We start from the raw sequence: 24,777 nt of genomic DNA, 5'->3' as shown, positions 1-24,777 counted from the left end.
GCTCCAAGGACACAGAGGCACCCAGGACCCATCAGAAATAAAGTTCTGGAAATACATGGAGGTCCTGATGAGCTAGAAGAAGAGCAGGGAGGTGACTGAAGCAAGGATCAAAGCCAGGGGCTCAACCCTTGGTTGCTGCTCCTCTAAGATCTGACATTCCTGGTAATGAACCTCATCCAGTCCAACTGAGATGAATAATTTAACTTTTACTGGATGGAGAAGCCATTCTGCTGAATTCCCCCTCCATCACCAGCTAAAGCAGCAGAAATTCATCATCCCACCTCACCACAGGAGCCCCTCACACAGGACACCCTTCATCAAGGGGGGATCTGGCTCAGGTTATGGATCCCATCACCGTTCAACAGCCTCTTCCTTTGCCCCAGCTCAAAAAAAAAAAACAACAATTAGTGAAAATAAATAGTTATACAGATATAAAAATAGATTTCCAAGAGGAGTGAAGGGCGTTGGTGCTCTCTCAAAAAGCTCTTGCCAAATTCCTCCCACTCCAGGTCTGAAGTTACATAAAATCCCCCCCACATTACCAGCCTGGGGAAGGAGCTGGCAAGCAGCACATCACCAGGGCACATCCATCCCAACACCCAACACAGAGGGTTTTCCAGCCCCAGAGCTTTAAAGCATTTTATTTCTTATTTTTCCCCCTCTCTGGCTGCACCTTGCCACCTGCAGGTGAAGAAAAATGAAGATGAGCATTGGGATCAGGCACTGGGCTCAGTTCTGTGAGTGCCAAGGGAAAGGGCTTGGTAAAAAGCAAAAGAAAAGTCCAAGTGAGTCTACAAGCACGAGGTTAAAATAAAGAATATATTATATGTATATCTATATATTATATACATATAATAATAATAAATTAAAAAGCAGCCAAAAAACCCCAAAAACCCACAAAACCCACAGCCAGGGAGCTGTATCATCTCATCTTTACCTTACAGCAGCCCTACATATTAACTACAAAATAAAGATAAAAATCCATCTGCCCTCTTACTAACACATTTAACAGGACAATTCCTTCTGCCAGCCAGAGCTGATGGACTAAGGACACATCTGGGTCAGATCTGCCACCCCACAAACACACAGCTCTGAGAAACCCCCACGTTTCACCACGGAGTTTGTGTTTGCACTTTAGTTTTTTCTTTTAAGGCTCTGGACCCAAAATTCTTTATTTTAATTTATTGATGCCCTTCTACAGCATCCTTTTGCCATGTTTTATATTCCCTCAGCTTTCCTACTCCAGGCAACATCTCAGGTTTGGCAGGGGCTTAAAATAAAGCAGTATTTTAATTCCCAGGTTGAGCAGCTTCAGCATTTCCTAGCTGCTTTAAACAGCCCCACATGAATGAGCCCCTCTCCTTTTCAGATGTAATCCACGTTGTAACCTGAACTACAGGCAGGCTTTGCTCCTGCTAAAAAAAGACAACAAAACTAAAAAAAAAAAATAAATTAAAAAAAAAATATATAGCAAACCTTCAGGCTCCTGAAGTCTAACTGAGAATGTTGGTCATCAAAACTCCAATCACATCCTCTCTTCTTTTAATTGTTTATTTCAGAAAGACTACTGGAAGCCTAAAGCTTTTCTTATCTCAAGATCTGCAAGCTTAACAACTCTGGAAGTCTCAAAAGCCCCTTCCACCCACCACACCTTTGGCTTTGAGCTGCTGATGGGGCATTGTGCAGGCATTAATTAGCACGGGTCCATCAGTAAGCACCCATTTTCTGAAGAAAGGCAACAACAACAATGCAAACCCCTCAGCACTCAAACCCCGAGGAAATCCCAACCTCCACCTGGCTGAGTTCAGCCAGAAATGTGCTGCCAAGGTTGGGGATCTGCTGATGGATCCCCTATCACATCCCCACCATCACTCACAACACCAACCCTGGGTAAAGCAGAAGGAAATTCCAAGACCTTGAGGTGGAAATGTGCAGATCCAGCAAGATGCTAAAGCTGAGAGCAGAAATATCTCAGCAGGTTTCCTCACTGCCTGGCTGGGGATGGAGAGGGCTGCACCTCCAGGCTTCTGCACCTCCAGGCTGGAGGTGATGCAGATGCTGAGTCCCTGCTGCTCTCATTTAGGTCCTGCCACCCTCAAAACCAAAGAATTCCATAAAATACAGGTCTGAATTAAAATAAAAAATTAAAGAGATTAAAAAAAAAAAAACAAGGCTTGAGATAAAATAGGAAAAAGGTGAAGTGTTCCCTGCCAGCAACTAAATATGGTGCTAGAGTGCTGTGAAATCCTCTGTGCTTTTATCACCCAAATGTGTCCCTGCTCCCAAAAGTACTGCCCCACAACTGGATAATGTACAACCAGAAAAAGGAAAAAAAAAAAAAGCAGGAAAGTTAATGGACAATCCAGCTCCTTCCCCCAAAACTGCCAGGGAGAGAGGAAAGGCTAAAGCTCAGCTAGGAGGGCAAAATAAAATAAAAAAAAAATCAATCACTAACAGTCTCGACCATCTTAGTTAAACAGAAGCTTGAAACTAAACCCAGCTCTCTGGAAAATGAGGTCAAGGTAGCTGGAAACATCCACCTACCCTCCTGCCCCAGCCCCTGCTTCCCTGAATCTCCATCTGCTGGTTTAGGCAACGTTTTCTCTGGGTCTGGAGGTGTTAAGTCTGAAGCAGGGCTAAGTCAGAGGCACCTTGTGCTGAAAGGTGGAAGAACAGAGAGGGTTGAACAGAGCAGGACAAGCAGCAGCTGAGCAGAGAGAGAAAATAAACATTTCCCCTTTCATTTCCAAGAAAGTTGAGTGACCCCAGCACAGCCCAGGCCAGAAAGGGATTTTTTTATCAGAGCATTTCCAGGTTCCTGGTGTAAGGAGTCAGCTCTGCTCATGGGTGAACATCCCCCTCCTAATCCAACCCTCTGAAATTCACTTTTCCAATCAAAACCAACCCTGGACATGAGGCATCCCAGCTGCAGGGATCTTCAGGGATGAAGAGGATTGAAGAAACTCAACTGCTGTAGCTTCCATTTCAGGCCAGCCCAAGCAAGGTCTCGTTTCTGATGGGGCTGGAGTGAAGCCACCAAGTAGGGACTGCACAGTCTGGAAAACTTACAGCTATTTATTTTCTTCACTGGGGGTATTTACACCCCCTTCTCTGCAGCTGGGGTAAATATAGGCTTGAAAAAAAATAAATAAAAAGGCATGAGCCACAGATGTCTGTTTTCTGGCAGCACCAGCCCCGAAGGAGGAATTAAATCCTGGGAGCTCCTGCAAACCCTTCCTGGGACAGGTCCACCCCACACCAAGCAAATCCTAAAAACTAACAGAAAGAAATAAAAGGGGGAAATAATGATTTTTTTCAAAGGAAATTTGCTTGTGGTGCTGCTGCTCTTGTAAAAGAAAAGGAGTCAGAGAAAAGAGGCACTGAGGAGCATGTAAAAAGCCACAGCTTCAGATGTGTGTGGGGGGTGTTGGCCAAAGCTTTATTTATTAATTAGTTATCTCTGTGGTGATAAGACTGGTGTTTAGTGAAGCCAGGACTCCTGCTTCAGGAAAAAAGCCACGATTTAGGAAGAAACAAACACCAGAGATCTCCAGTTCCCCTGCTCTAACAAAAGCAAAACAGCCCAGGAATTCCTAAACTCTCCCCCCCCCATAGCACCCAGCTCCTGCTCTGCCCCTGTTCCTCCTCACCCCTGAGAAGAAATCGAGTTTGGAAACGGTGCCAGGAAGCATCAGGAGCAATGGGTTCCCCTTGGGATGCTTCAGGAGCAAAGGAAGAGAGATTCCAGCAGCAGCTTTTCAGAGTTAGCATCCTCCCATGGAGGGAAATTCCAATGGAGGGGTAATCCCTGCCTTAAAAATCCCCTCCCTGCAGCTGGAACAAAAGGCAAAGCTTCACACCTTCCAGGAACAGTTTTTTCCCCCTCTGTGATGCAATTAACTCCTCAAATAGGAGGAAAAGCCTGAGCTCCCTCCACCCAAGCCTGAGGATGCCCCCGGGGGGGGGGGGAGCTGAGGTTGGATTTCCTGCAGGAAAGCAGGAGCTGGGGGGGATGCAGGATGCTTCACCCCCTGGGGAACCACTGGAGGGATGAGAGCTGCACAAAGAAACCAAAAAAACTAAACAAAACCAACCATCCAGGTCAGGATTGGAGGCACCAACTCCACAACCTTCACTGAACCATTTCTAACACACCCAAAAGGTGGAAAATTCAAATTTTCCTCCTCCCAGCTCTGCAGCATCTGTGTAAACCCAACCACTTTGGTTTTTTCTTTTCCTGTCCAAAACTTATTTTTTTTTTAAGCTGTTCCCCCTCCCCCCTCTATCCCCAATCCCTCCTTGATTTATTTCCACAGTCTTGAGGCAACAGAGGTTTTAAACCATCTGCCAACAGCCTCTGCAAGGCTTTGGTCTCAGTGGATGCACCAGCACAAGACACCCAAGCAACAAGAGCACAAAAACCACTTTTTCACAGATTTCACAGAATTATCAGAAGGGACCTCTAGAGACCTCCAGCCCAACTCTCCCTAAAAAATAAACCTGTATTTTTGTGGCTTTTAAATACACATCCAGGCTAAACCCCCCTGCAAATCCCCAGCCCAAGCACAGGGAAAGTTTGGTGTGTGTTAGAGGAAACTTCTGGTGTTGTTTAAGAAAAACAAATCAATAAACAAAAAATGATATTTGGTAAGCAGCAGACTAATGGCAATCTATAAACCCTTCTGAAAAGCAAATGGCTACAGCCAGCTCCCCAGAAATCCAAAGCTCAAGTGAGAGTGACTGCATTCCCCTGCTGAAAACAGGGACCTGGAAACAGCCTGGATTCTGGGGTTTTTTTAAATAAAATAGCAATAACCAGAAAGATCTCAGCTAACTTACGATCATGCCCACCAGCTGCTCCTCCTCATCCTCCCTGGCTCTGCTGGACACGAAGAGATTGGAAGCTTTACCTGCCCTGAGAGCTGGGGAATTGTTCTCTGGGAAGTCAGCTCTGGCTGCTCAAAATAAAAAGGGGAGAAAACAAAAAAACCCCACCAAGGCAAAGCCCCTCCCTCGGAGGGCAGGGACAAGGAGGGGAAGGACTTGGTCCCCAGGGATGGGGGGAAGTGGCATCTTCTGCAAGTGGCTTCTTGCCTGGTGAATTCCTGGCCTGGCTGAAAAACAAGGAGTTTCTACCCATCCTTCACCTCCTGAACCCACAGCACTTCCAAAGCAGGGATTACAGAACCCCAAACTGGGTTGGGTTGGAAGGGACCTTAAATCCCCCCCCAGTGCCCCCAGAGCCTCTCCCAGCCCAGGGGGCTCCAAGCCCCATCCAACCTTCAACACTGCCAGGGATGGGGCAGCCACAGCTTCCTTGGGCAACCTGGGCACCCAGGGGCTCAGCACCCTCAACCCAGACAATTTCTCCCCCATCTCCAACCTCAATCTCCCCTCTCCAAGTTTAACCCATTTCCCTTGTCCTCTCCCTACCCCCCTGTGTCAGAACCCTGGTTCTGCTTGGATTGCACCCAAACCTTGCTCTGGGTGTGTGCAGCTACACCTGGTCAGATGGATCTCACCCTTGGCTGTCCCACCTCAACCTCCCAGCACCTGGGAAAGGAGGGGAAGGTTTGAAGGAACATTCTCAAACCCTCCTGCACCATCCCTGGGAGAGGAATCCCAGAATCCCAGAGCGGTTTGGGTTGGAAGGGACCTCAAAGTGACCCAGTGCCCCCCCTGCCATGGTCAGGGACCCCTCCCCCAGCCCAGGGGGCTCCAAGCCCCATCCAACCTTCAACACTGCCAGGGATGGGGCAGCCACAGCTTCCTTGGGCAACCTGGGCACCCAGGGGCTCAGCACCCTCACCCCAAGGAATTCCCTCCTAATATCTCAACTCAATCTCCTCTCTTCCACTTTGAAACTCTTCCCCCTCATCCTATCACTCCAGGCCCTTGTAAATTGTCCCTCCTCAGCTTTTCTGGGGGCTCTTCAGGTACTGGCAGACTGCTAGAAGTTCTGCCCAGAGCCTCAGGTTTTTATCTAACACAGATGCTGAGGCCAATGTCTCACCAGCCTCAAATCCAAGAATTCCTTCCCCATCTCCAACCTCAATCTCCCCTTTCTCTCCAAGTTTTAACCCATTTCCCTTCTCCTCTCTCTACCCCCCCGTGTCCAAAGCCCTCCCCCAGCTTTCTTGGAGCCCCTTCAGATATTGGAAGGTTGCTCTGAGCTCCCCTGGGAGCCTCCTCTTCTCCAGGCTGAACAACCCCAATCCCTCAGCCTGGCTTCCCAGGGAGGTGCTCAGCCCTCTGAGCATTTGAGTGGCTCTGCTCTGGACACCTTCCAGGAGCTCTGTGTCCTTCTGCTGTTGGGGACTCCAGAACTGGACAGAATAATTTGATTAAAAAAAAATGAGGAGAAAGAAAGTAAATAATTCCTGAAGAGTCCAAGCTCTTGAAATCAAAGTATTTCAGTGAGCTTAAACCCAGCCTAAAAAGACAAGAAGAAATCAGAGCTAAGGAGTGAAAAAACTGGTGCAGCCTGCTGGCACCCTGGTTGCTGTGGTGATGCTAAACACAAGGTGACACCAGGCAGGGAGAATTTCTACAGGAACAGATAAATCCAACCCCTTTCCTCCTCTTTTCTACCTTGATTTGCAAGAGAAGTGCAAGCTGGGAGGGAGTTGTGCAAAGGAACTCCAAGCACCAGGCTCTGGAGTTGAAGACTGATGGGCTGCAGGTGGTAAAAAATAATTATTAAAAATTCAGTGTTTTTAAATGGAATTAAACTGAATTTAAACTGATTTAAACTGAATTAAAAAAGCAGTGTTTTCTGCTAGGCTGGAACAACATCTGGTGACACCACAACATCATCCCATGGGAACTGGAAAAGCTTTGGAATGATGATGGGTACAGTGGGAATTCTGGTTTTGGTCCTGAAAATGTTGCTGAGTGAGGGTCCAGCTCTTTCTCCAGCCCCTTCCTCCAGTGCTGGCATTTTGGGTCAAAATTCATGTTTGTCTTCAATTTCAGGTCCACCCCAGCCCTGGGGTGTTCAGGGAGGTGTTCTAAAGGAGGGGGGGAGGTGGCATCCTATGGGGTGGATCCCAGAATGGATCAGCTGAAGGGATGGAACATTTTTCTGGTAGTTTACAAAGAAAAAATAAAATGGGAAAAGTCAGGGGAAAAACCAAGGAAAAAATAAGTGAGTTTGTTTCCTTTTAGTCCAGTGAGTGTCCTACCAAACCCAGAGGAGCCAGAGCCATCTACTGATTCTCTGATAACTTTTCTTTTTGTTTTGCTGCCAGGAATCCTACCAGATCTGGCAAGGAAAACCCAAACCCAAGTGTAGCTGCAACATCTCCAGAGCCTCCTCAGCACAGCTCCTTCATCATTTTAAGTAATTATCTAAATAACACAGCTCAGCCAGTTTATTAATTGGGATGAAGGTGGAATACATCCAGCAAACCTATTAATTCTCCTGTTTCTAAGTCTCTTTCCAAATAGGTGCTTAATAAAACCTCACTCCCCATCTAAATATACACACACCAACAAATTATATTTAGAATTACATCACCAGACCTGGCAGGGGGGGATGTGGAGGGGAGGCTGTCACCTCCCCACTTGGAGCCACTGCAGAGGGAAAATTAGAAGTAATAAAAAGAAGCACTTGAAAGCCTTTTCCTGCCAAACCCAGGGGCTTCTCTGCCTTTTTTTTTTTTTTTTTAAGCCATCACCTGGTTTAAGTGAGCTGAGTTTATACACTGTCTGCTCACGTGGGTTCACTGCAGAGTCTGTAATTCTTCTGGAGTCTGTGGTTCTGTCTGCAGCCTTCTGGAGAAGAGGAGGTGACCCCAGAGCAACCTTCCAGTGCCTGAAGGGGCTACAAGAAAGCTGGGGGAGGGCTTTGGACACGGGGGGGTAGGGAGAGGAGAAGGGAAATGGGTTAAAACTTGGAGAGAAAGGGGAGATTGAGGTTGGAGATGGGGAAGGGATTCTTGGATTTGAGGGTGCTGAGCCCCTGGGTGCCCAGGTTGCCCAAGGAAGCTGTGGCTGCCCCATCCCTGGGCAGTGTTGAAGGTTGGATGGGGCTTGGAGCCCCCTGGGCTGGGGGAGGGGTCCCTGACCATGGCAGGGGGGGCACTGGGTCACTTTAAGGTCCCTTCCAACCCAAACCTCTCTGGGATTCTGGGATTCCTCTCCCAGGGATGCTGCAGGAGGGTTTGGGAATGGTCCTTCCAAACTTCCCCTCCTTTCCCAGGTCCTGGGAGGTTGAGGTGGGACAGCCAAGGGTGAGATCCATCTGACCAGGTGTAGCTGCACACACCCAGAGCAAGGTTTGGGTGCAATCCAAGCAGAACCAGGGTTCTGACACAGGGGGGTAGGGAGAGGACAAGGGGCAAGGGTTAAAACTTGGAGAGAAAGGGGAGATTGAGGTTGGAGATGGGGGAGAAACTGTTTGGGGTGAGGGTGCTGAGCCTCTGGGTGCCCAGGTTGCCCAAGGAAGCTGTGGCTGCCCCATCCCTGGCAGTGTTGAAGGTTGGATGGGGCTTGGAGCCCCCTGGGCTGGGGGAGGGGTCCCTGACCATGGCAGGGGGGGGACTGGGGGGGATTTAAGGTCCCTTCCAACCCAACCCATTCTATGAGTCTATAATTATCCCAGCAGGTGTCTGGGGTGACTAAAAGCTCAGGGAACTCAAAATCCATTGCCTGGGTTCCCCTCCAACTTCCTTGTTTCTTGAGCTCCTTGAGCACACCCACCCTCAGGCCACAACTTTCCCTGTCCTGAGTCACCCCTCCCACCAACCCACACACCAAAACGTGGGAAAATAAAGGGAAAACCAGGATTAACTGAAGGAAAAAAGGATGAACTGAAGGGAAAAATGATGAACTAAAGGAAAAAAGGATTAAGTGAAGGAAAAAAGGATTTCCAGCACACTCACACCCAGCCAGCTCCTGGATAACCAAAGGGTTTTCTGATCTGTAGGCACCTGAGCTGGTAGAAACCACAGAGACCTCAAGCTCTTGAAGCCAAACTCTGGAATCTCTCTTTTTCTACCTCCCTTTCTTCATTTCCCCTAAAAGCCACCACAGAAGGCCTGCTCCACACCACCTTTCTGGACCACCAGGAGATGGAAAAGGAGGAAGGGCAGAGTGGTGGGTGGAATCTGCAGAAGAATCCAGGGGAGAAGCCATGCCAAGGGGTCCTCCTCCCTCCAAACCCAACGATGGTGAGAAGAGCCAAAGCTGGGGACCAAAAACCTGGGAGGAGATGAGTGCTCCATGAGGAAAGCCACAAACTTCAGGCTTTGTTTTGAAGAGAACTGGGCAAGAGGACTGAAAAGAAAGAGGCAAGAGAAGGGCAAAAGAGGCAGCAGTGCCCTGAGTCTGTGTCTCCTTCCTGGAGATGCCCAACCTGGAGATTCTCAGCTTCATTTGACTCATCTCCCCTGCAAACTGCAGACAGTTGAGGTCCAGCTGGGGACTGGCCGAAGATGATGTCAAAAATAATAAACCCCAGTGAGAAGTTTGTCTGATAACACCCTGGCAGGCCAAGCCAGAAGGTGAAGGTCTCCTGCCACATCTCTGGAGGCACAAAGAGAATTATGGAAGGCAAACACAGGTGTAAAACTCTCCCCTGCCAGGATCAGAACCCCTCAGTGGATCAGAACCACAGGCTCCAGGACACAGTTTGGGGTCTCTGACACTTGCCAGGAGCTTGTGCCAAGGGCACTGATGTCACCCTTTGTCTTCCCTGGAGAAAAGCAGAAAATGAGCACCCAGAAAGCAAACAAAGTCCCCAGGTGACACCAACACTGGTGGTTCACAGCTGGAACACACCTTAAGAACCCCACAGTAGGAGCCACGACCAAAAACCTGAAGTTTCAGACCAGAGTAACAAAACCACTGGGGTGCTGAACTGCATTGGCCCCAAACCCCAACCCCACCACCCACGTGTCCCCAAGCCCTGTCACCAGCAGCCTGGGGAGGTGTGGGGTGGGAGGAGGACCCTCTTCCCCCAGCATGGGATTAAAGCCAGGCTGGGGAGTTGATCCTGCAGCAGCTGGATGGATTGCAGGTGGAGGTGTGCAAGGGAACTGCTGCAGCACCTTTGGTTTCCACCACCAGCACCACCAGGTGAGGAGGAGAAGTCCTGGGGACCTCCATGCAGTGACCCCATCAGGTGTCACCTGTTTGAGAGGCTCACAGACACCTTGGTATCTTCTCCAACTTGTCCCAAGCTGGGCTGTAGCAACTGCACCACCACAGCTCTGCCATCAGCACCAAGAGGTGAAGTTCCTTCTGCTCCCAGCACCAGATCCAAACATCCAGGTTGGCTCTGGGCAGCTCCAGGGAGAAGCTGCAGAGCTCAGGTGGAGCTTGGTGGTGGCTCTGAGCTCAGGGACCACCCTGAGCCCCAGTCTGATCATCCAAAGAGGTGAGGGAAGCTGGCTGGGCTGGGGGCTGAAGTTGTTAAGAACCTGAGGAGGACACAGAGAGCAACCAAGAAGGTGAAAACTGCCTGGAGCTTCTTTGCCAGTAGGAAAACTCTGGTAGATGCCATCAGCACCTTCTCAGGTCACCTCCCTGACTCCCAACTCCTCCAGCCAGCTTGGAGTTCCACCTCAGCAACAATGATCCTCCAGGAGTGGAAGAGCTGGAGCTCAAGCTGGGCTTTGAGCAACATCACCAAAGCCCAAACATCTCCCTGCCCAAAGCCTTGAGAGGTCCCTTCTGACCCAAACCATTCTTTGAACAACTCCCAGGACAACCCAGGCCAAGCCTGACAACCCACTGGGCTCTGACCAACCTTCCCCAACAGCACAACACCAAGACAACCACCTACAAACCACACGGGTCCCTCTTCACCCCAGCAGGCAGGGGACAACCAACACGTTTGGTGGCAGCAAACATCCTGCAACCATCAGAGTTTGCTTTTAACTCTCCTCTCCAAGCTCAAACACACCAAGAAGCCCAAGGTTGGTGAAGCTGGAGACAACCAAAACACTTGGTTTGACACCAAAACACTTGGATTGACACCAAAACACTTGGATTGACACCAAAACCCAACTCAGCTCCCACCCCAGGACAGGATAACCTCAAAATGAAAAAAGAGGTGCAATATCTAAACGAGGCTGAAACTCTCTGGATGGACAACCTGAACCTGGAGGGTGGCTGAGGATGGGGCTGTTGAGCTGAGGTAAATGAGGTGTGGGGGTTGCTCCAGGGTCAGATCCATCCCTGGCTGAAAAGCACAACATCAACCTGGGTTCAAGGCTAAAAATCCTCCATCTCTCCCTCATTTTAGAAGGCTCAGGCACTGCTTCAAGCTGCAAGAGATCTCTGGGTGGGCACAAGCAGAACTCTGTAGTGTTAACAAACAAAAAAAGGTTTGCTCTGTTGTCCTGGTTCCCCCTCAAAAAAAAAAAACCAACATAACTAAAAAAAACACCATTTTTCAGCTTGGGCTCCAAACTGACCACGGCACTGAGCTGCTCCACACCGGGTGTCCACCTCCTTCCACCCAAATCCTTCTAAAAACGTCAAAGCAGCTTTCAGAACCACCAAGGGAGAAAAGGAAGGGTTTGGAGGGAGGGAGGGAGGGAGGGAAGGGGTTGGGGGGTTTGAAGAAACCCCCATTGCTACCAGCAGGAACTGAAGGGCTTTAGGGGAAGACCTAAAGCTGGTGGCCCCGGCGTGATGATGTCCAGGAGGGTGAAAATCCTCCGAGGAGAGAGGAGAGGAGAAGAAGAGGAGAAGAGGAGCTCCCTGGCCATGAGGCTGCTGCTCCCCCCTCCTCCTGTCAGAAAATGGGGTCAGGGCAGGGGCTGGGAGGGGGGAGGAAATTAAATAAAAACCGGGGACGCCGTAACTCCTCCAGGCAGCGGGGGAAGAAAACAAGCATTAATAATAACAATAAACAACAATTACTCTAATAGTTATGAGGAAAAAACAGAAATACCAACCCCCGGGGTGCCTGCCCGGGACACGTCCAAACTCACCGCCCAGCCTTCCCCCTCTGGCAGTCCCCGCCAAGCCCGGGACTCCGGGCAGGGCCAGACCCCCGCTACCCTTCAGCCACTCCGCTCCTTTCCCCTCCGCCCCGCGCTACCCGGCCTCCCCCCCGCCGGCGCCCGGCCGCGGCGCTCACGCAAGGCCGGGGATGCGCGGCCTACCCCTCCCGCTCGCTCGCCGCGCCCCGGGGGAAGGAGGGAAGGGGCAGGGGGCGGCGGCCCGTGTTCCCCCCGCCCTAACCCCGGCTCCGCGCCCGGCGGTTCCCCCGCGGAGCGGGCGGGCGGGCGGTTCGGCCGAGCCCCCGGGAAGGCCTTTAGGCCGCGTCGGGGCAGGGAGGGAAGGGGAAGGAGAAGGGGGGGACCGGGGTGTCGGCCCGCGCTTACTCCGGGGTGGGGTGCTCCGGGTCGTAGAAGTCCCCCATGGTCGGGCGGGCGCTGGTCGGGGGTCAGGCGCGGCCCCTGGGGCGGGCAGGGCCGGGCCGCACCGCACCGCACCGCGGGGGAGGCCCAATCCGCCCTCCCGAGCCCGGCGGGGGCTCCGCCGCCGCCTCCTCCTCCTCCTCCTCACATCGTCCGGCGGGACCCGCGCTGCAGCGGCCACCGGCGGGGCCCCGCCATCCGCGCCCTGCCCTGCCCTGCCCTGCCCGACCCGACCCGACCCGACCCGACCCGGCCCGGCCCGGCCCTGCCCGCCCGCCCGACGCCGAGTCCGCCCCGGCCGCCCGAGCTCCTCCCCGCCGCGCCGCCGCGCCGAGGCTGCCGGGGCCGCTCCGCTCCTCCCCGGATCGGCCCCGGAGAGCCCCGGGGAGACGGAGGCGGCGGCTGCGGGAACGGCGGGAGCGGGAACGGAGAGAGGGGAGAGGCCCCGGGGGTCACGGCGGACACCGGGACCGCGGCGGGATCGGGCCCGGGATCCCCCGGGATCGGTCACTGGATCCCCCGGGGCACTCCGGGATCCCCCGGGATCGGTCACTGGATCCCCCGGGGCACTCCAGGATCGGTCACTGGATCCCCCGGGGCACTCCGGGATCGGTCACTGGATCCCCCGGGGCACTCCAGGATCGGTCACTGGATCCCCTGGGGCACTCCGGGATCAGTCACTGGATCCCCCGGGTCACTCGCGGATCGGTCACAAGAGCCACAGCTTCACCACAGGATCACCAGGAGCTCCCTGGAAAACTGGGACTGCACCAGGATCTCACTGGAATCACCTCTGGGATCATCAAGAGCTCCCTGGAACACTGGGACTGCACTGGGATCAGCCACTGGATCACCAGGATCTCACTGGGATCACTGGGACTGCACTGGCATCAGCTACTGGATCACCAGGAGCTCCCCAGGATCGCTGGGACTGTACTGGGATCAGCCACTGGACCACCAGGAGCTCCCCAGGATCGCTGGGAGCACACCAGGATCTCACTGGGATCACTGGGACTGTACTGGAATCAGCCACAGGGATCCCTGGCATCTCACTGGGATGAGCCACAGGATCACCAGGAGCTCCCTGGAAAACTGGGACTGCACCAGGATCGGCCTCTGGATCACTAGGAGCTCCCTGGCATCACTGGGACCACATCAGGATCTCACTGGGACCACCTCTGGGATCACCAAGAGCTCCCTGAATCACTGGGACTGCAGCAGGGATCGGCCACAGAATCACCAGGAGATCCCTGGGATCACTGGGACTACACCAGGATCTCATCGGGATCACCAAGAGCTCCCTGGCACACTGGGACTGCACTGGAATCAGCCACAGGATCACCAGGAGTTCTCTGGGATTGCTGGGACAGCACTGGAATCAGTCACAGGGATCCTTGGCATCTCATTGGGGTGAGCCACTGGATCACCAGGAGATCCCTGGGATGATTTGGACCACACCTGGATCTCACTGGGATCACCAGGATCAATGAAGGGATCAGCAGCACTGCTGGGCTCATCCATGGCACACCAGGATCTCCCCCAGGACACCAGCATCCTAGAAATCTGGGATCACCAGCACTGTTGGGATCTCCCATACCCTGGCAGCACCCCTGGGACCCCAGATCAAACCCCAGGATTACCAACACCACTGGGATCACCCCTGGCATCACTCACACCCCCAGACACTGGGACCACAGGACAACAACCCCTCCAGTTTCTCAGCACTTGGGGATCACTGGCACCTCAGGACAATCCCAGGATCCCCAGCACCCCTGGGATCATCCCCAGGACATCCCTGGGATCACATCCCAGGCACTGTGTCCCCTCCAGGCCCCCATGGAGCTCTGAGGTCCCCATGGCTGACACCACCAGTGCTGCCCAGCAGATGGGAGAGCATGCAGAGGGACCTGGAGAACCTGGAGAACTGGGACCAGGAGAACCTGGGGGAGTTTAACAAGGACAAGAGCAAAGTCCTGCACATGGGGGGGCAACAGATCCAGGGTGGGTGGGGAATGGCTGGAGAGCATCCCTGAGGAGGACTTGGGGGTGTTGGGGGGAGAGGAGAAGCTCCCCAGGAGCCATCAAACCCCCCCTGTGCTGAGCTGTGTGAGCAGCAGGGCCAGGGAGGGGATTGTCCCCCTCTGGTCCCCTCTGGGGAGACCCCCCCTGGGGTAAAGCTGGGTCCAGCTCTGGGGTCCCCAGCAGCAGAAGGACACGGAGCTGTTGGAGCCAGTGCAGAGGAGGCCCTGGAGCTGCTGGGAGGGCTGGAGCAGCTCTGCTCTGGAGCCAGGCTGAGAGAGTTGGGGGTGTTGAGGCTGGAGAAGAGAAGGCTGCAATGGGGAGACCTTAGAGCACCTTCCAGTGCCTGAAGGGGCTCCAGGAAAGCTGGGGAGGGACTTGGGACAAGGGCCTGGAGGGATGGGAGCCTGCGAGGGGGAAGGGTTTGGAGCTGGGAGAGGGGAGATGGAGAGGAGATCTTGGGCAGGGAGGGAGGGAGGGAGAAATTGTTTGGGGTGAGGGTGCTGAGCCCCTGGGTGCCCAGGTTGCCCAAGGAAGCTGTGGCTGCCCCATCCCTGGCAGTGTTGAAGGTTGGATGGGGCTTGGAGCCCCCTGGGCTGGGGGAGGGGTCCCTGACCATGGCAGGGGGGGCACTGGGTCAGCATTAAGGTTCCTTCCAACACAAAGCTGTCTGTGACTTCAGCAGCACTAAAGTTGGGTGGTTTGGTTTTTCCCTACTGTTTATTTTTGATTATTCTGTTCCAGACATGAACAGGAGGCACCTCCTGAGGTGACAGCATGGAGCAAGTGCCTTGGATCTGCTACCCAACCTGCAGGAAGGAGAGGGGCTGCTTCTTCCCATGTTTCTTGTGCATCTGCTGGAGGGACAGCATGGTTCTGATGTATGAGTGCTGGCAACAGAAAGGAAAAGAGGATTGTTAATGGGAGCTCAGTTTTCAGAGTAAAATTCTCTCCTGTAGAAGCTTTTTTCCTGAAAAATAAAAAAATAAGAAAAAAAATTTAAAAAGTCACCTTCCCAACCTTCCCAGGTGATGCTGGAAAAAGCTGCCATGATCCCCTTAGAAGCACAGAAATGTTTGGGTGGGAAAAGATCTTTAAGGTCATGCAGCCCAATGGTTGCTCCAGCACTGCCAGGGCCACCCCAGCCCATGTCCCTCATCCCCACATCCCCAGGGCTCTGAAACCCCTCCAGGGATGATGGGGACTCCAGCCCTGCCCTGGGCAGCCTGGGCCAGGCCCTGACAACCCTTTCCAGGCAGAAATTCTTCCCCAGCTCCAACCTAAACCTCCCCTGGCACAACTTGAGTTGTGCCCAAAGTTCCTCTTGTCCCATCCCTTGTTCCTTGGGAGCAGAGCCCGACCCCCCCTGGCTCCAACCTCCTCTCAGGGGGTTGCAGAGAGCCACAAGGTCTCCCCTCAGCCTCCTCTGCTCCAGGATCAACACCCCCAGGGCCCTCAGCTGCTCCTCACAACTTCTCCAGACCCTTCTCCATCTTCTCCAGCCCCTCCTCCATGCTCTCCAGACCTTCTCCTTGTGCTCCAGACCCTTCCCCACCTCCATTCCCTTCTCTGCACACTCTCCAGCCCCTCAATGTCTCTTTTCTGACCCAGACCTGACCCCAGGATTGGGGGTGCAGCCTCAGCAGTGCTGAGTGCTCCAGCATCACTCTACTGCTGGCAGATCCCAACAAGCTCACAGGGGGGCATGAGAAGTCCTGGGAAATTCCTGGGATATTCTCCTCCCAAGCACTGGAGGGCTGGTTTTGAGATATTTTCCTTTAAAGTGTTGAATTAGACATTTTTGAGGCCCTTTCAGGCACACCCCCCCTTTCTGAGGTCCAAGTGAGCCTTGGCAGCATCTCAAAGAGCCCAAAAGAAGAAGTGAGAAGTGCTGAGCTTGGGTTTCACAGAAGCCCAACCCAGGCTGAGGTTTTTACATCCTCCAGAGACAAAGAACCTTCCAGAGAGCTTTGTGGTGCTGCAGAAGCAAACAGTCCCAGGAGAATCCTTCACACACACCCCCCCAGAACTGCTCAGCCAGCACAGAGGGGGCCCCAGGTGAGGTTTTACCTTTTGGTCAATCTTCATTTTTGCCCTGTAGAAGGGGACAGAAGCTGGGCTGTGGGGCAGTGCTGTCTCCTGCATCCTCCTGTACCTCTCCTGATCATCTTCCTCCTGGCAGCAGAAAGACAGAGCCCAGTGCAGGTGACACATCAGGAGGCACAGGGGACACCTGATGCTTTGATCCAACAACTTCCCCCAAACCTCAGGACTCAGAGGTTCCCCCTTCCCACTCCTTAGGTGAGAAGATTTGAGGAGAACTTTGGGCAAAACCCATCTCCAGCTGTAAAAGCCCAAAGGGGTTCCCTCAGATGACTTCTCCTGGTCCTGCTCTGCCCATAATATCCCCCAGGACACTCTCCCTTCTCCTTAATATCACAGCTTGAAGGAGTTCTGAGCTTGCTCCTCTCTGAGATACCCAATGTCCATCCCACACTGCTCCAGGGATTTCTCTGGAAGGAACAAGGAGGCTGAGTGGAATGGAAGTTGGATTTTATAAGATACCAGCTGGTGTTTCATGTTTTCATGGCAGATTTGAGGATAGCTCCAAGAGGTCACCTCAGGGAGGGGTTCATGAGGAGCCTGGAGAAGGTGACAGTGAAATTCTGGTGTGATAAAAGGCAGGTGGGCAAAGCCAGGCAAAACAAGAGCAAAAAAGGTGCAAAGCCTGGAGAAAGGGGTTAGGGCGGTGAGCTCTGGGAAAGGGGAATGGATCCGAATAGGAAAGGAGCCTCCAGGGGAAAGTCACAGAATCATGGAGTGGTTTAGGATGGAAGGGACCTTTCAAGATCATCTCATTAAAACTTCCATGGTCAGGGACCCCTCCCCCAGCCCAGGGGGCTCCAAGCCCCATCCAACCTCCAACACTGCCAGGGATGGGGCAGCCACAGCTTCCTTGGGCAACCTGGGCACCCAGGGGCTCAGCACCCTCACCCCAAACAATTTCTCCCTCCCTCCCTCCCTCCCTGCCCAAGATCTCCTCTCCATCTCCCCTCTCCCAGCTCCAAACCCTTCCCCCTCACAGGCTCCCATCCCTCCAGGCCCTTGTCCCAAGTCCCTCCCCAGCTTTCCTGGAGCCCCTTCAGGCACTGGAAGGTGCTCTAAGGTCTCCCCATTGCAGCCTTCTCTTCTCCAGCCTCAACACCCCCAACTCTCTCAGCTGCTCCTCACAACTTCTCCAGACCCTTCTCCATCTTCTCCAGCCCCTCCTCCATGCTCTCCAGACCTTCTCCTTGTGCTCCAGACCCTTCCCCACCTCCATTCCCTTCTCTGCACACTCTCCAGACCCTCAATGTCTCTTTTCTGACCCAAAACTGGCCCCAGGATTGGGGGTGCAGCCTCAGCAGTGCCCAGCACAGGGGATGATCCCTGCCCTCCTCCTGCTGCCCACCCCAGTGCTGGTCCCAGCCAGGATGCTGGTGGCCACCTTGGCCACCTAGGCTCTCTGTTTGCTATCTACAAAGGTACAGATGGCTGAGATCTGATTCTCCCTCACAGCCAGGGTGGGGTCTCTCTCCTGGCATCACTCCCTGCTGTCAGAGTGGAAGCAAAGCCACCTCCTTCCCCCCAAAGAGCAGAAGGGATTCGTGTCTGATGTTCAGCAGTGCCAGCCAAAGCCTGGGATGCCTCCAGAGGAGCCCAGTGCAGAGCAGAATCTGGGAAATGAGGAGCTGAAGAGAAATGTGCTTTGTCAGGAGTGAGACAAGAGCCCTGCTACCCCAACATGGGGGTTTCTGAACAGAGGGCTGGCTGAGTCCCAGTTGCCACAACACCAGAGACAATAGCTGAGCTGTAAACCTCAGACCTCAGTGGAAACAAAAGCTCCCAAGTGCCCCTGGCACCTCCGGGCACTTTGCCTGCTGGCTGACAGTCAGGAGATGGGACTGGAATCTCTCTGTCCTTGTTTCAACCTCCTCGTGGCAAAAGCTAAGGTGAAATCCAGCTGCATCTCCAGGGGTTCTGCATCCCAACACCAACCCCTCTGCTCAGTGAAAGGGGCAGAGCTGCCCTGGCTGCTTCTTCCTCCTCCTCCTCCTCCCTCTTGTGCCCCATGCAGTGCTACAGGCTGGGCACAGAGTGGCAGAAAGGGACCTGGGAGTCTGGATTGCCAGGAAGCTGAACAGGAGCCAGCAGTGTGCCCAGGTGGCCAAGAAGGCCAATGGCATCCTGGGCTGGCTCAGGAACAGCGTGGCCAGCAGGTCCAGGGAAGGGATTCTGCCCCTGTGCTCAGCTCTGGGGAGGCCACAGCTTGAGTCCTGTGTCCAGTTCTGGGCCCCTCAGCTCAGGAAGGAGATTGAGGTGCTGGAGCAGGTCCAGAGAAGAGCAAGGAGGCTGTGAAGGGATCCAGCAGAATTGCTGTGAGGAAGGGCTGAGGGAGCTGGGGGTGTTGAGGCTGGAGAAGAGGAGGCTCAGGGGAGACCTCATCACTCTCTGCAACTCCCTGAAAGGAGGTTGGAGCCAGGGGGGGGTTGGGCTCTTTTCCCAGGCAACTCTCAGCAAGACAAGAGGGCAGGGTCTCAAGTTGTGCCAGGGGAGGTTTAGGTTGGAGATGAGAAAGAATTTCTTTCTGGAGAGGGTGCTCAGGCATTGGAATGGGCTGCCCAGGGAAGTAGTGGATTCTCCGTGTCTGGAGATCTTTCCAAAGAGCCTGGATGTGGCACTGAGTGCCATGGGCTGGGAACCACGGGGGGAGTGGATCAAGGGTTGGACTTGATGAGCTCTGAGGTCCTTTCCAACCCAGCCCATTCTATGATTCTCTGATTCTCAGTGCCATGCCACCCCTGGGGCTCAGAGCAGAGCTCTCAGAACCAACTCACCAGGCACAGGACTCTGTTGATGGGAATCATTCCAGGCCTGATGCTGCCACTGGGCTTCAGAGCTTCCTGCACATCCTGGGGGATAAGGAAGGACTCACTGTACCACACCTCAAACTCTGCAAAGCAAAGAGAAGGACAATAACCAGGGCTGTGATGAACCAAAAATCATGGCTGGGCAGCTTCTGGCTCCTTGCTCATGGGTTGGGCAGGACCTCAGTGCTCTTCACCTCTCAGATGTGACCTCAGAATTCCAAGCTCTTGGGTTTTCATCTCTTGGAAAGGTTAAACAGGAGGTCAGGGCATTATCAGGGAACACTGCCCACGCTGAGATGTGCTGCTGCCTGCCCTGCCTGCCTGGGAGGTGGCTGGGACGTGGTGGATGGCCCTGGGGACAGTCCCCTGGGCTTCTGGAGCCCAAGATGTGTCTGGCCATGAGATGGCATTGCCTCTGCATCCAGGGGACATGGGGACATCCAGCTGGAGCTGACCATTGGGAAGGGACAGCAGATTTGGGACTCAGGTTTCAATTCCGAAGGCACCAGAAGCAAAGCCCAGGCTCTTCCCATCCCATAATAAGCAGGGAGAACACCAAGCAGGAATTCTCTCTGCTGTTATCCCCCACTGCCCATGGGGTGGGAAGAGCCCTGGGGACAGCTGGGCCACCAGGGAGGAAGAGGGAGCTGAGGACTGGCACTGCTCTCCATCCAGGCAGTCTGGAGGGGCAGAGGAGGTGAAACCTTCCTGAGAGCAACCCCAATGTTGTGTGACCCCACTTTACCTCTGAGATGGCCCCATAAGGACATGGAGAGTGAGTGAGTCCATCCCCTCAGGAGCAGAAGGAGATTGAGGGTCTGGAGAGTGTGCAGAGAAGGGAATGGAGGTGGGGAAGGGTCTGGAGCACAAGGAGAAGGTCTGGAGAGCATGGAGGAGGGGCTGGAGAAGATGGAGAAGGGTCTGGAGAAGTTGTGAGGAGCAGCTGAGGGCCCTGGGGGTGTTGATCCTGAAGCAGAGGAGGCTGAGGGGAGACCTTGTGGCTCTCTGCAACCCCCTGAGAGGAGGTTGGAGCCAGGGGGGGTCGGGCTCTGCTCCCAAGGAACAAGGGATGGGACAAGAGGAACTTTGGGCACAACTCAAGTTGTGCCAGGGGAGGTTTAGGTTGGAGCTGGGGAAGAATTTCTGCCTGGAAAGGGTTGTCAGGGCCTGGCCCAGGCTGCCCAGGGCAGGGCTGGAGTCCCCATCATCCCTGGAGGGGTTTCAGAGCCCGGGGATGTGGGGATGAGGGACATGGGGTGATGCTGGGGGAAGGGTTGGACTCCATGATCTTTTCCAGCCAAACTGAAGAATTCCATGACTCTCAGCAGGGCCATCAGGAGCAGCATTGTTGTCAGCTTTGTTGGGAGAAGCTTTCAGCCACAGCCTCACATTTAGAGGTGTGACCCAGGGGCAGCACATCCTTCTTATCTGTCAGAGAGAATCCACAGCAGCCCAGTGCTATGACAAAAAATAAACCCCAGCAAACCAACCAATTAAAAAAACTCATCCAGAAAAGCCACACCTGGAAGGCACCAAGAAACATGACCACAGAGGATGACATGAGCTTGGCAGATCCACAGCCTGGCTGTGAAGTTCTTCAGCACCAAGATGCTGCCAGAGAAAGTGGTGACATTTCAGGACCTGCCCTGGTGAGCCCAACCTGAGATGAGAGTTCTCCTGCACTGATCCACCAACTGCTGCTGCTCTTGGATCTCTGCCTGCAGGTCCTGCAGCTCAGCACACCCATCCCTCTGCTCCTCCTGCAGCTCCTTCAGCTTCTCAGTGAGGAAGAATTCCTCCTGATCAGTGATGATCTGACCTCTCTCATCAACATAGAGTCCTGGAGGGGAAGAAAAGGCAATGAAGGTTTCTGCTGAGGGTGTGGAGGGATGAAGAAGTCATTATGCTTGGAACCACAGGGTAGTTACCCAGTTATGTTGAGGTTAACCACAGAGCTGGCATTTCCTTACAGACCTTTTCTGCAAACACAGAAATCTCTGCTGAACTCTTGAACCTGCTCAGATGGTGCTCATTCCCTGGACACATCCAGATCATGGAATGGGTTGGGTTGGAAGGGACCTTACAGCTCACCCAGTGCCCCCCCTGCCATGGTCAGGGACCCCTCCCCCAGCCCAGGGGGCTCCAAGCCCCATCCAACCTTCAACACTGCCAGGGATGGGGCAGCCACAGCTTCCTTGGGCAACCTGGGCACCCAGGGGCTCAGCACCCTCACCCCAAACAATTCCCTCCTAATATCTCAACTCAATCTCCTCTCTTCCACTTGGAAACTCTTCCCCCTCATCCTATCACTCCAGGCCCTTGTAAATTGTCCCTCCTCAGCTTTTCTGGGGGCTCTTCAGGTACTGGCAGACTGCTAGAAGTTCTGCCCAGAGCCTCAGGTTTTTATCTAACACAGATGCTGAGGCCAATGTCTCACCAGCCTCAAATCCAAGAATTCCTTCCCCATCTCCAACCTCAATCTCCCCTTTCTCTCCAAGTTTTAACCCATTTCCCTTCTCCTCTCCCTACCCCCCCGTGTCCAAAGCCCTCCCCCAGCTTTCTTGGAGCCCCTTCAGATATTGGAAGGTTGCTCTGAGCTCCCCTGGGAGCCTCCTCTTCTCCAGGCTGAACAACCCCAATCCCTCAGCCTGGCTTCCCAGGGAGGTGCTCAGCCCTCTGAGCATTTGAGTGGCTCTGCTCTGGACACCTTCCAGGAGCTCTGTGTCCTTCTGGGGTTGGGGACTCCAGACCTGGGCACAGCACTGCAGAGGGGGCTCAGCAGAGCACGGGGGGGGGGGGAAACTTTAAGAGGGGAGAAAAAAAAAAACCTCAAAGAGGGGAAATTTAGATTGAACATTAGGAAAAAAATCTATAATTTGAGGGTGCTGAGCCCCTGGGTGCCCAGGTTGCCCAAGGAAGCTGTGGCTGCCCCATCCCTGGCAGTGTTGAAGGTTGGATGGGGCTTGGAGCCCCCTGGGCTGGGGGAGGGGTCCCTGACCATGGCAGGGGGGGCACTGGGTGAGTGTGAAGGTCCCAAACCATCCTTAGCATTCTGATTATGAACCAGCAGCTCAGCTCAGCAGTGTAAACCCTGAGTAGCAGAACTCAATGGATCTGAAATGTGGAGGCTCAGGTGGAGCAGTGATGTTGGAACCCACTTGGCAGGGCTGTCCTGTTGCCCCAGCAAGCACCAGTTGTGCTCTCAGCACCAGAACTGCTCTGAAACCAGGTCAGAACCCTCTCTGCTGTCAGCTTCTGCCTGGCAGTGTCCACCCAGAGCCTTACCATGCTCCATCCTCTCCTGCTGCAGAGCTTCCAAAGCCTCCTTGGTGTCCTTCAGCTCCTTCTTGATGAGGTTGATTTTCTGCTCTACTGCACTGCTCCTCTTCTTCCTGGCACGGAGGATGCTCTTGTTCTCCTTAAAGATCTGGTTCAGCTCCCTGCCAGACTCCTCCTTAAACTGCTCAAATGCCCTGGGCTTGGGTGGAGGGGAACTGCAAAACAATTTGGAGACAGCCAGGGGCAGGTCAGCTCCTTCTGCCCTGCAGAGTGACACTGCTGGTGGCAGTGGCCACAGCTGAGCTTTGGGGATGGGATTTCCGTGGCTCCTGTGAGGCTCAGGCTGTGCTAGAGGCACCCTGGTACCATCCCTGGTACCTTCACACCCCCAGGATCCCTGGTACCATCCCTGGTACCTTCACACCCCCAGAATCCCTGGTACCATCTCTGGTACCTTCACCCCCCCAGAATCCCTGGTACCATCTCTGGTACCTTCACCCCCCCAGAATCCCTGGTACCATCCCTGGTACCTTCAAACCCCCAGAATCCCTGGTACCATCCCTGGTACCATCCCTGGTACCTTCACACCCCCAGAATCCCTGGTACCATCTCTGGTACCTTCACACCTCCAGAATCCCTGGTACCATCTCTGGTACCTTCACACCCCCAGAATCCCTGGTACCATCTCTGGTACCTTCACACCCACAGAATCCCTGGTACCATCTCTGGACCAACCTTCACCCCCCCAGAATCCCTGCTACCATCTCTGGTACCTTCACACCCCCAGAATCCCTGGTACCATCCCTGGTACCTTCACCCCCCCAGAATCCCTGGTACCATCTCTGGTACCTTCACACCCCCAGAATCCCTGGTACCATCTCTGGTACCTTCACACCCACAGAATCCCTGGTACCATCTCTGGCACCTTCACACCCCCAGAATCCCTGGTACCATCTCTGGTACCTTCACACCCCCAGAATCCCTGGTACCATCTCTGGCACCTTCACACCCCCAGAATCCCTGGTACCATCTCTGGTACCTTCACACCCCCAGAATCCCTGGTACCATCTCTGGTACCTTCACACCTCCAGAATCCCTGGTACCATCTCTGGACCAACCTTCACCCCCCCAGAATCCCTGGTACCATCCCTGGTACCTTCAAACCCCCAGAATCCCTGGTACCATCCCTGGTACCATCCCTGGTACCTTTACCCCCCCAGAATCCCTGGTACCATCCCTGGTACCTTCACCCCCCCAGAATCCCTGGTACCATCCCTGGTACCTTCACCCCCCCAGAATCCCTGGTACCATCTCTGGTACCTTCACACCTCCAGAATCCTTGGTACCATCTCTGGACCAACCTTCACACCCACAGAATCCCAGAATCCCAGAATGTTTGGGTTGAAAGAGACCTCCAAGCTCATCCAGCCCAACCCATGACCAACACCACAGTCAACTCCTGACCCATGTCCCTAAGGACCAGCTCCAAATGCCTTTTAAATCCCTCCAGGAATGGTGACTCCACCTCTGTCCTGAGACATTCCCATGCCATATTTCCCCAGGGCTTGAGCAGAAGGAATTATTTACCCAGAAACCTGATTCCCCAGGAGATCACAGAATGCTCTGGGTTGGAAAAGACATTTTAGGTCAAGCCCAAGAGTTATCCATGAGATGGTTCTGATGCACGTGTGTCTCCAAGAACACCAGCTCTTCCTCCAACACAGAGCAGGTTGGGCAGAAGGAAGGTGTCTCAGGGGACTGTCACCTCCAAGGGATGGAGCTCTGTGCTCTGCAAGGTTGTTCTGCACCTGCTGGCAGAAAGCAGCTGCAAATCCCCACATTCCTAAGTCCAGACTGTTTAGAGCAAAACTTTGAGTGCTGCCTTCCCTGCCTGACCTCTTCCAACTGCACTTCCAAGTGTGAGGTCCTACACATGGAGGGAGCACAAATCCAGGCTGGGTGGGGAATGGCTGGAGAGCATCCCTGAGGAGAAGGACTTGGGGGTGCTGGGGGGAGAGGAGAAGCTCTCCAGGAGCCATCAACCCCCCCCTGTGCTGAGCTGTGTGAGCAGCAGGGCCAGGGAGGGGATTGTCCCCCTCTGGTCCCCTCTGGGGAGACCCCCCCTGGGGTAAAGCTGGGTCCAGCTCTGGGGTCCCCAGCAGCAGAAGGACACGGAGCTGTTGGAGCCAGTG

At 54.0% G+C, this 24,777-nt stretch overlaps 3 protein-coding genes across 4 annotated transcripts in view; 1 reads left to right on the top strand and 2 right to left on the bottom strand.

The window, feature by feature from the left end:
* Positions 1 to 12,431, bottom strand: part of SETD2 (SET domain containing 2, histone lysine methyltransferase) — an 83,166-nt gene extending 70,735 nt beyond the window's left edge. Inside the window, 1 exon segment of the mRNA XM_030444901.1 lies at positions 12,342 to 12,431. Coding sequence (XP_030300761.1) covers positions 12,342 to 12,379 — 38 coding nt within the window. The 5' untranslated portion in view covers positions 12,380 to 12,431.
* Positions 12,378 to 15,234, top strand: LOC115597959. Its single transcript, XM_030446488.1, has 4 exons — positions 12,378 to 12,528; positions 12,757 to 13,454; positions 13,506 to 14,378; positions 15,141 to 15,234. Exons 1-3 carry the CDS (start codon positions 12,378 to 12,380, stop codon positions 13,821 to 13,823), a joined length of 1,167 nt encoding a protein of 388 aa, XP_030302348.1. The 3' UTR covers positions 13,824 to 14,378; positions 15,141 to 15,234.
* Positions 15,016 to 24,777, bottom strand: part of KIF9 (kinesin family member 9) — a 37,407-nt gene continuing 27,645 nt past the window's right edge. For both annotated transcript variants that reach the window (XM_030444918.1, XM_030444917.1), the window contains 5 exons: positions 22,592 to 22,800; positions 20,967 to 21,146; positions 19,274 to 19,389; positions 16,467 to 16,571; positions 15,016 to 15,286 (listed from right to left, as the gene is read on the bottom strand). In XM_030444918.1, coding sequence (XP_030300778.1) covers positions 15,197 to 15,286; positions 16,467 to 16,571; positions 19,274 to 19,389; positions 20,967 to 21,146; positions 22,592 to 22,800 — 700 coding nt within the window. In that variant the 3' untranslated portion in view covers positions 15,016 to 15,196. The remainder of the gene's footprint in view (positions 15,287 to 16,466; positions 16,572 to 19,273; positions 19,390 to 20,966; positions 21,147 to 22,591; positions 22,801 to 24,777) is intronic.

Source organism: Calypte anna, chromosome 2, assembly GCF_003957555.1.
Source record: "Calypte anna isolate BGI_N300 chromosome 2, bCalAnn1_v1.p, whole genome shotgun sequence".
NCBI classification, from domain to species: Eukaryota; Metazoa; Chordata; class Aves; order Apodiformes; family Trochilidae; genus Calypte; species Calypte anna.
This window is presented reverse-complemented; position numbering and strand designations above follow the sequence as displayed.

What these genes read in the sequence shown, in the direction of transcription:
- LOC115597959 (XM_030446488.1), top strand. Translation starts at nt 12,378, where the DNA reads ATGGTCGGGCGGGCGCTGGTCGGGGGTCAGGCGCGGCCCCTGGGGCGG. An exon ending in CTCCTCCTCCTCCTCACATC is followed by an intron (nt 12,529 to 12,756) that starts GTCCGGCGGGAC and finishes GGCCCCGGAGAG; the next exon opens with CCCCGGGGAGACGGAGGCGG. An exon ending in ATGAGCCACAGGATCACCAG is followed by an intron (nt 13,455 to 13,505) that starts GAGCTCCCTGGA and finishes CTGGATCACTAG; the next exon opens with GAGCTCCCTGGCATCACTGG.